The sequence below is a fragment of the Agelaius phoeniceus genome, chromosome 4 (assembly GCF_051311805.1).
Source record: "Agelaius phoeniceus isolate bAgePho1 chromosome 4, bAgePho1.hap1, whole genome shotgun sequence".
NCBI classification, from domain to species: Eukaryota; Metazoa; Chordata; class Aves; order Passeriformes; family Icteridae; genus Agelaius; species Agelaius phoeniceus.
This window is the reverse complement of record NC_135268.1, coordinates 14,264,014-14,274,435: the sequence shown is the minus strand read 5'-3', so window position 1 is coordinate 14,274,435 and position 10,422 is coordinate 14,264,014. Positions and strand designations below refer to the sequence as shown.

The following is a 10,422-nucleotide window of genomic DNA, read 5'->3' as shown; positions in this document are numbered from 1 at the left end:
GATATGGGTTTCATCACAACTTTGTTGAAGAAAACTGTGCTTCTTTCACCTTTGCCCATCTTTTGCTCTCCTCAAGAGAGGCACAATTTAAGCATAAAAAACCCAGGACAGGACGAGATTATTCCTGAATCCCCATAAGTTTGTGATTTTAAGGTAAGCACTTCACTGAAAACATTCCAGGCATATTCTGCTTTAAGGAAAAAGCCCCAAATATTCCCACAAAGGATGATCAGCAAACACCTTTCACCTGAACCATGTCACCTCTCCAAAGAAAAGAAGATGGGAGTGAGAAATGCTATTTTGGTAGCTTAAATAGTGGAAGTCCCATCCCCCTCTGCTAATTTCCTCTTGAACCAGCAAAGGCTGATAATTGTAGTCCAATGCCAGGCTGATGCCCTTGGATACAATGAATTAAGCTGTGATTATTTTCAACACAAGGACTTCTTACACAAACCAGAGATTACTTCCTAACACTGCCAGTTTTTTCCCATAATCCTGACTTGTTGCTCACTTCACATTCTGCAACATTACACAGCAGTGCGTAAATAACTCAGCCTAGATGGCATGAACAAAAGCACATTCTCTGTGCTAGTTCCATTTGGAAAAGATCCTTTCTCTGGGACTTCAAATATTTTGGGAGAGAAAGTAATTTTGACAGCACTTTTCCAGCCTGGCTGCAGCCTATTGCTTATTTGCTCTGTCTTTTGTTTAACCCACACAGAGTTGGGTGGCAAAAGCACAGCTCTCAAACTGCAAGTACACTGCCAGTACACAGCTGGCCTCAAAAGGTAATGACTCTAACCCACAAATTCCCATTTCTTCAGGAAAAAGAATTTATGCTGTCTCTAGTTTGCAGCTTCAGTACTCTCCGTATTATCACCCGAGTACTCCTCCAGCATCGGTACAGTCAGAATATCTACAGTGATAAAAAAAAACAACAAATACTCTTTTCATAACACATTTCCACTGCCAAGCCTGTCAATCCTCTAAGGATTAGTAGTGGTTGTTACAAAAAAAAACTGCAGTTTTTATCAGCTGAGAAGTAAACTAATAACACAAAACATCTGAAGAAGTGATGATTCATAATATTTTGTGGTTTTCTGATGCAAGACAGAGCATTAAAAACTGTATATAGAGACGGCAGATCCACATCCCCTAACTCTCTAAGCAGGGTCTGCTCTTATGGATCATGCTTTCAAAACCCAACTACACTGCTGGGAGTCTACTCTGCATAACGCAGCACATCACAGAAGAAAACAGACGGGCAGGAAGAGGTGAGCAAGGATTGAAAGAAAAATTCATACCTTTTGACACTACCTTTTCCTTTGAAAAGAACACCAATTACACCACAAGATTCCTGCATAAACACCCATAACTCCTCCAGGTTTCACTAGCTAATTGGGAGGCAGAGGTAGGGTTGAAAAGGAGAAACTCCCAAACCCATTAATTAGTTAAGCAGGATGTGGATAAAGTCTCAATAGTGCATGAGTGTGTCACAGTACTGTTACACAAGAATCATCAACTTACTTCAACACATGGATCAAAATTCCTGAAGTCCTCAGGTCTCAATATCAACTTTCAGCTGTCACTGTCACCAACTCCTGACACCAGTACACAATTAACAGCAATTGATTAAAAACACAGAGAGAAATATCAGCAACTGTTGTGCAGCCCCTGTTAGCAGCACAAATGCCACAGAAAGCCCCCATCAGCCTCCTGACAGCAAGTTATTCACATCACCTGTAGGGTAAGAAACCAGCACAATTTACAAGATTATATTTCAAGGCTGCTCTTTCCAGTGATTCTGTTTATGATGCAGTCTCCACAACAGCTGTACTGTACCCCGCAAGCCGTGGGAAGAGAAGGAACCACAAAATTCAGCTCCTCAAATCAGTCACAACTTCTTTTGACACAGAGGCACAGCCACACATTCAGATGTGAATCCCAGCCATACTGTAAACTAAAAAGTAATTGAATGTGAAAACTAATCACTCAAAGTAGAAAATCCCTGCAAAGATATGTTAAGTGAAATGACTCAGAAAAGAAATTTCACTTTATTATGCAGCACTTAAGTCATTATTCAGGTTATCCTACAAGTCTCTCATTCCTGAGGGATTCATATTCCTGGAAAGGAATCATTGCAAAAATAAAGAGCCTGTGAACTACCACCAGTCAGAATGCCAGTGCTGCCATGCAGATCTGCAGACATTATGAAACAGCTGCAAATAATGAAGCCAAGAAAGCAAAGCAAGAGCTCCACATTCTTCTCATTTCACACTAGCTAAGAAATCAAAAGAAGCAATCTGAAGTCTCTGAAAAAGCCTCTGTTTATCACTGTCCAGTGTTTCTCCCAGCTGAATTTCACAGAATTTTCACTGAGGATGACAAGGACATCTGTTTCAAGGCTGGAAAACATATTCTCCTCTCAGAGTCTGTCAGTTCCCAGTTTCCATCACTTGTGGCACTCAGAGCCAGGATCCTCACTCCAGTGGGCTCCCCGTTTCTCAGTCACCAGCTTGATGAAGTAGCTGTGACTCGCATACAGCTCAAGCTTCTCACTGATGTCAACCCACTTCACCACTCCAGCATCATCACCTGCTTCCAGAGGCAAGTTATCCATTGTCTCACCTGGTCACAAAACAAGAGTTAGAACACACTATTGCATCTTTTCTTCCTGCTTTTTCCCCTCTCACATCCTATTAGTTCTGCCTTTCCACAATGCTCCTTCACAGGCAGCAACCTTCAAAGGCTTCTCAGAGAAAAAACAACTAAATCTCTCACTGAATCTCTGCCAGAAACCTTTTTCAGACTTGCACTATTTTAAGGCAAATCTGAATGCCACAAATGGTGTTAACACCCTGTCATCATTCCTAGGATATCACCAGCAGCATGAAAAGTTACTGGAAACCATCATGACAACATGTACTTATTAACCCAAGTTTAGCCAATACATCTGCCTGGATTTTTGCTTGTTTGCTTAATATTTGACTGCTCCTTTTCTCACATACTATTCTACAGGACAAACTGAATTCTGAAACCTATATACACTTATGAAAAAAAATTAAAATTTTACTGAAGACCACAAAATAAAAAATACTAGTTTTTAAAAGGGGATGCCTTTGCTTCTGAATTGCTTTTTTTCTCCAAGTTTTCACTCTGTTTTTAAAAAGGATCTCAGGACTTCATAAACAACAACCAAGGAAATGCTTTTCTCTTCTGTATTGGAAACAGAGGCCAAAGATACACTATCTTCACTACTTCAGGGGACAAATAAATCTAGGACCAGTGACATGTGAAACTTCACAACTGGCACCCACTATCCCAAATTCAGTGGAAATGTCATTGCATGAAGTCTCTGGCTTGAACACATCAGAAACATCTAGGTAGACTAATTTATCTTACAGGTGAAATATGGGAGTTCAAGGTAACAGATCAATTTAAGAATCTAGTCCCATATTTTACACCTGACTTTCATGCTCCCCTGATTTCACTGCCATTTTCAGCTCAACAACAGCCCCAATTTCAAACCAACATATGGAGTAAAAGGCAACAAAGAGCATGCCTGGAGATATCTACCTGTTTCATCATGATAGTTCACAGCCTCTGTCTCCATCCAGGCATTATCAGTGTTACGAGGGTCATCCACATATCCTCTGTACACCTATAAGGCCCCAAACAAACCAGAACAAGCTCAGTGTCAAAACAAACAAGGTGGAATCAGTCATGCTTTTTTTCTTTCCTTCTGAGACATTTGCCCTTACAGAGTTTTCGACAGTCCCTTCAATTTCCTACACTCCAAGAAGATGAGCATCACAACATACTTTCATTTCACCTGCACTTCTTCAGGTTTTATACAGCTATGAGTTACATGCACAGCTCAAAAGGCTACCACAAGAGACACAGAGCTCACCACAAAGTGTTCCTGGCTGAACAGCTTCTGGAGCTGCTTCTCCAATTTTGCTTTCTCCTCAGGGGATTTCTGCAGAGAGTTCAAGGCCTCCTCCTCAAATTCTCTCTTCAAAGTAGCAGTGATTTTTTCCCCTGGGTCCACCATTCCCTTGGAGGGGGAGAAACAAACAAACTAACAAAAAAAATGCCATCCCTCAGATTCTACACATTTTAACTCCTAGCTCTTAGTATATTACATGCACTTGCATCACACGTGTGCCATATCTGTCTCATGGCTTCACCAGCAGGGAAATGCCAGCTGCCTCTGAAGCTTTGCCCTTACCCCTGGAATGGCCCACTCCCCACAGTCTCTCCTCTTGATGGCTACAAACTGCAAGATGTTCTTGCCAGAAACTGGATGAGCAACTTTATTGCCACTTCCATCCCTTTTCCACCTGCAGAAAATGATAAACAAGAACATGTTTTGCTGCTTCTTGACACCTGGGCCTGAGAGAGGAAGAGCAAGACACTGCAACCTGTGTGGAGACAAACAAAGCAGAGAATGAACAGCTAAGGCAACCAACAAATGCCATCACAGAATCATAGAATCACAGAATTTCTAGGTTGGAAGAGACCTTTAATATCATTGAGTCCAACCCATGTTCTAACACCTCAACTAGATCATGGCACCAAGTGCCACATCCAGTCTTTTTTAAACACATCGAGGGATGGTGACTCCACCACCTCCCTGGGTAGATGATTCCAGTATTTGACCGCTCTTTCTGTGAAAAACTTCCTCCTTAATTCTACCCTGTATCTCCCTTGGCACAGCTTGAGACTGTGTCCTCTTGTTCTGTCTGTTGTTGCCTGGAGAAAGTGACTGACCCCCAGCTCACCACAGCCACCCTTCAGGAAGCTGAAGAGAGTGATAAGGTCACCTCTGAGTCTCCTTTTCTCCAGGTGAACAACCCCAGCTCCCTCAGTCCTTCTTCATACGGCTTGTGTTCCAAGCCCCTCACCAGCCTCGTTGCTCTCCTTTGGACATGCTCAAGCATCTCAATGTCCCTCCTGAACTGAGGGGGCCAGAACTGGATACAGCACTCAAGGTGTGGCCTCACCAGTGCCGAGTACAGGGGAAGAATGACCTCCCTGCTCCTGCTGGCCACACTATTCCTGATACAGGCCAGGATGCCACTGGCCTTCTTGGCCACCTGGGCACACTGCTGGCTCATGTTCAGCCGACTGTCAACCAGCACGCCCAGGTCCCTTTCCTCCTGAGCACTGTCCAGCCACACCATCCCCAGCCTGTAATGTTGCAGGGGGTTATTGTGGCTAAAGTGCAGGACTCGGCACTTGGACTTACTGAACTTCATCCCATTAGATTCTGCCCATCCATCCAACCATTCCAAGTCCCTCTGCAAAGCCCTCCATCCATCTAACAGATCAACACACGCTCCTAGCTTAGTGTCATCTGCAAATTTGCTAATGAAAGACTCTAAACCCTCATCCATGTCATCAATAAAAATATTAAACAGAACTGGCCCCAGCACAGGCCCCTGAGGGACACCACTGGTGACTGGCCTCCAGCTGGATGCAGCACCATTCACCAGCACTCTCTGGGCCCAGCCATCCAGCCAGTTCCTAACCCAGCACAGAGTGCTCCTGTCCAAGCCACGGGCTGCCAGCTTGTCTAGGAGTATGCTGTAGGAGACAGTGTCAAAGGCCTTGCTGAAATCCAAATAAACAACATCTACAGCCTTCCCTGAATCCACTAGGCGGGTTACCTGGTCATAAAAGGTGACCAGGTTGGTCAAACATGACCTACCCCTCCTAAATCCATGCTGACTGGGTCTGATACCCTGGCCATCCTGTAAATTCTGTGTGATGGCACTTAATGTAAACTGTTCCATTATCTTGCCAGGTACTGAGGTCAGGCTGACTGGTCTATAATTACCAGGATCCTCCTTTGCACCCTTTTTGTGAATGGTTATTACATTGGCCAGCTTCCAGTCATCCGGAACCTCACCAGTGAGCCGGGACTGTTGGTAAATGATGGAGAGTGGCTTTGCAAGCTCATTTGCCAGCTCTCTCATTACCCTGGGATGGATCCCATCTGGTCCCACAGATTTATGAACATCCAAGCATTTCAGTACTTCTTTGACTGCCTCCTCTTGGATAATGGGGGGACCATTCTGCTCCCTGACACCATCAACCATTCCAGGTGGGCAGGCGTCTTGAGGGCAAGTCATCTTCCCACTAAAAACTGAGGCAAGTAGGCATTAAGCACTTCTGCCTTCTCCTCATCTGCAGATGCTAAGTTCCCTCCCTTGTCCAATAAAGAACAAAGGCTGGTCTTACCCATCCAGCAGAATTGCAACCAAGGACGGAACAATGAGGGTTTTCCTCAGCCAAAAGGGCAGAAAATGCCCATCAGGCATGTTTCTGCAGCCAAGCTGGTAGCAGCAGCTCCTCTGAAAGCTGTCCAAGCTGCACTTGTGCTAATTCATACTAAGAGGATGAGAATGCTTCTGCTGGAACAGAATGGTCACACAAGCTGCAGCAGCACCAGGACAAAGCCACAAGCAGTCACCAGTGCCTTCAGTAAAGAACTAAGAACTACCAATAGGCAGAGCAAAAATCTGTCTAAAAAAAAAAATTAAAAGAAATAAATAAATTTTTAAAAAGTTCCAGCATTCACTTTCAAGGAAGCTATTCAGTAGCATTGGCATCCTCCAGGAAAGGGGAAGAAGTGAAATGCATCAGGATGATTTTCCACAATGTTTCTGTCTTCAGCATGGCACTTTCTAACTCACACTTCTGTTAACCACACAATCTTTTCTGAATACTTTGTGTAAAATGGTTAGCATGTACCCACACATCCTTCTGGAAAAGCACATCAAAACAAAGCATACAGAGACAAAAAGAGCATCCTAATCCTACCTCCTCCTGTAATAGACTAAGTCAAGTTAGTGTTTCTTACATTAACAAAAGCAGAATGGGCTTACAAACAGAAAACAAACAGAGAAAAGGGCCATGAAAAGTAATATCCTGCCCAGAGAAGCAGAAAAGAAGCAAAATGCATGGGTTTTTTCTCTACTGCAGGGTACCTTGTAGTTACCTGCCCCTTACCTGGTAACAATAGGATCAGCAGCATGGTTTGGTCCCCAGCGCCCTAACAATCCTCGGCCAGTGAGGCCAGTCCTTCCCACTGGATTGCTGAAATAAATGCCACAGTACATGACTCATGTAGTCCTGAACTGGTTCCAACTGGAAATTAAGCCCAGCCACACCCAGCTCCTCTGATCTCTGAGGACCAGCTGAAACAAAAGGGAATTTATTTTCTGCTAAATTTCCAAACCCTTAACATATTTAATGTATTTATTTCCCCACATGCAAAACATTCTACAAAAAAAAGAAAAAACAAACAAAAAACCCCAACCAAAACAAACTCAAAAAAACACAGATCAAGATTAAATAACAAAAAAGGGAAGGACAGCAACACATATTTTGTGTTAAAGCATATGCATGCTTTAAAGGGCAAGAGACACAACACGTTTTTCTCATTCACCAACTTAGATTCTTCAAACTAGATTCCATTTTTCTCTCTTGGCTTTGTCCTAGTAGGTACCATGTATTGGAACTGATAGACCTGTAAGAGCACTGAAACTACACCACTGAAATGAATATACAAACAAAAACTCCACACTCACCAGGGTCTCCCATTTTCGACCACATACAAACCATTCAGACTCTTCCTCTCCACTTCTCCATCTCTCTCATTGAATTTGGGAGAAAAACCTTCATCACTGTGCGGCAAATAAGAATTTAACAGAGACAAATTACAAAACACAAAAGCTTGTATGCCACCCATCAGACCAGCAGCACCCCTTTGTGTGTTGATGAGCAGTTTTTACTAGAACTGGAGTTGCAGGCCCTGCCTTTTCTAAAGGAGGCTATGAAGTCCTAAGCTTTTCTGATTACAGTCCCTCTGTATTTAGTTCTGCAGGGAAAAGTGCAGAACTAAAGTATTTATATTGCATCTCTCTCAATCTTCACTTAGACAAAGTGTGTCAAAAGTATTTTTGTTAAGACCAGAGGTGTAGAATCACAGAATCATTTTGGTTGGAAAAGACACCTAAGATCACCAAGTTCATTGCAGCACTGCCAAGCCCACTACTAAATCATGCCCCCATGTGCCACATCCAAATATCTTTTAAATGCCTCCAGGGAAAGTGATTCCACTAGTTCCCTAGGCAACCTGTTCCAGTGCCTGATAAACTTTTTGGTGAAGAAATTTTTCATAATATCCAATCCAAACATCCCCTAGCACAACATGAGGCTCTTTCCTCTTGTCTTAGCCCTTGTTACTCAAGACAGAAGAACTGACACCCACATTGTTACAGTCACAAAAAAAATCTGTGTATCACAACCTTTCACACTTCCTGAGTCAGAGAGCTCCCTTCAAAAACTACAATTACACTTTCTTTTTTCATGTTGCATCCCAACCATGAATAAATAAACAAGTGTATCACTAAAATGTTCTTCCAAATTCTTAAGGAGAATTAGATTTTTATTTAGCTCACAACACAGAGAAACATATGCACAGCATCAACAGCTGTCCATTATTCCAGTCTCAATCATCAGCTCAGTAAAATATGTATCAAAGACCTTCACAACAATCCAAAGTACTGAGTTCTCTAACTACCACTTTCCTTAATCTTAATTTTCACACATCACTGTAGAATTACACATCATTTAAGATGATCTTGTTACCTCAATTCATGATTATTTCCTGCTTTCATGTTCTCAGGGGAAAAGAGTCACCATTTCTACTCACTTGATTTGGGGATCTGCCCAATTGGGTCTGGCCAAAACAGACTTTGCAGTGTACTCCACAGGATTATAATCTTCCCATTCAGTCAGCCAGCCCACTTTATCTTCAGGAACTTGGCTACGCTCAATGTGTGATCCTGGATATGGGGAGGTGAGAGCTTTTCTGTGGTGGAACTTCACATTATAACTGTTGAACATGTTTACAGGATGAAGACGGGACCAACAGCTTGCAGATAAATTACTAAAAGGAAAAAAAACAAACATCTCATTCATGCTCTTTAATATAACATGCTCTTTAATCCCCAGTCATTAAAGTACAATACAGCAAACGGAATAGACTCAGCTCTTTCACAGAACCAATTAGGTTGGAAAAGACCTTTGAGATCATTACGGCCAAACTGTGAACAAATACCGTCGTGTCACCTCGACCATGGTAGTGGTGACACGCGCCACGTCCAGTCTTTCCTTGAACACCTCTGGGGATGGTGATTCCACCACCTCCCTGCGCAGCCCATTCCAACGTCTAAAGAAATTAGAAGAAATTCCTCCTAATATTCAACTCACGAAATGCCTGAAGTTCACAACAAAAACCTTTAAAAGACACGTGGGAAAGGGCAAACCCGCCCTTGTACTTTCCAATAATGCCATCACTTTAAGGGACAGCTCCGCTTGCCTTTCCCCCGAAGGGACACCCTGAGGGACACCGCACCCTCCGGCCCAGCTCCCCCTCGGCGGGCAGGGGGGTGTGCGGCAGCCCCGGGATCTCGGCCGAGCCGTGAGCGGCTGCTCCCGGCGGAACAGGCCGCCGACCCTTGGCAGCGACACCGGGACGCGATCCGGGCTCCCACGGCTACGCCACCGCCACAGCCCGCCGTACCTGTGGGCGGGGCGGCGCTGGGCAGCGCCCCGGGCCCTCAGCAGGACGGAGAACGAGAGCACTACCACCACCCGAGGCAGAGCTCCAGCCGGCAGCGGCATCGGCGCCGCCGCGCCCGCACCGCGAGCGATCCCGCCTCCGCCTCGGCCCCGGGGCCCGGGCCGGGCCGGGGCTTTGCCCTGCGATGCGAGGCAGCCCGCTGCAGGATGCCGCTTCTTGATCCCGCCCCTTGATCCCGCTTCTTGCCGCCCCGCGCTGTTACAAGCTAGCCCCGCATTGGCGGGAGCGGCATCAAGGGCAGCGCCCGCTGCCGGCTCTGGCCGGGGCGGAGCTCCGTCCCCAGGGCAGCCCCGCAGTGCCAGGACGTGCACTGGCACTCAGGAAAGGGTGGTGACACACCCGTGTTTGGCTGCCGCTGGGCAGCGCTCCCACAGCATCACTGCTGTGTCCCAGCATTCCCAGCCATACCAGTGAGCAAGATCCTGGACGGGAACACAACCAGGCCAGCTGACCCAAACCGACCAAAGGGTTATTCTATGCCACATGACGTCAGCTCAGACATAAAACATAAGGAAGGGAATGGAGGGCATTCGTTATTTACAGTGTTTGCCTTCCGGAGCGACCGATGTGCGTGCGGAAGCCCTGCTTCCCGCGGGGAAGTAGAAAATAACCTTTCCTCTTTTATATCTTTTACTTTAATCAACTACCTTATCCCAAGCTAGGAGTATCCATTTCCATGTTACTGTCCCTCCCCTGTGGAACCCGGAAGAGGAACCGACAGCGCAGTTCGGGGCGCACCCAGCCCCGCGCGGCCGGGCCCCCAC

At 45.2% G+C, this 10,422-nt stretch overlaps 1 protein-coding gene across 3 annotated transcripts; it reads right to left on the bottom strand.

Annotated features, from left to right (window-relative positions):
* Positions 1 to 2,031: 2,031 nt before the first annotated feature.
* NUDT9 (nudix hydrolase 9) lies at positions 2,032 to 10,420 on the bottom strand. Of its 3 annotated transcripts, none has more exons than XM_077176929.1 (8): positions 10,306 to 10,420; positions 8,726 to 8,962; positions 7,599 to 7,694; positions 7,018 to 7,104; positions 4,232 to 4,343; positions 3,911 to 4,057; positions 3,577 to 3,661; positions 2,032 to 2,628 (listed from the first exon to the last, which is right to left on the bottom strand). In XM_077176929.1, exons 2-8 carry the CDS (start codon positions 8,917 to 8,919, stop codon positions 2,453 to 2,455), a joined length of 897 nt encoding a protein of 298 aa, XP_077033044.1. In that variant the 5' UTR covers positions 8,920 to 8,962; positions 10,306 to 10,420; the 3' UTR covers positions 2,032 to 2,452. The 3 variants fall into 3 exon arrangements, with proteins under 3 accessions (XP_077033044.1, XP_054488913.2, XP_054488911.2); XM_054632938.2 differs by lacking the exon at positions 10,306 to 10,420 and adding an exon at positions 10,067 to 10,200; XM_054632936.2 differs by lacking the exon at positions 10,306 to 10,420 and adding an exon at positions 9,599 to 9,982.
* Positions 10,421 to 10,422: the final 2 nt, after the last annotated feature.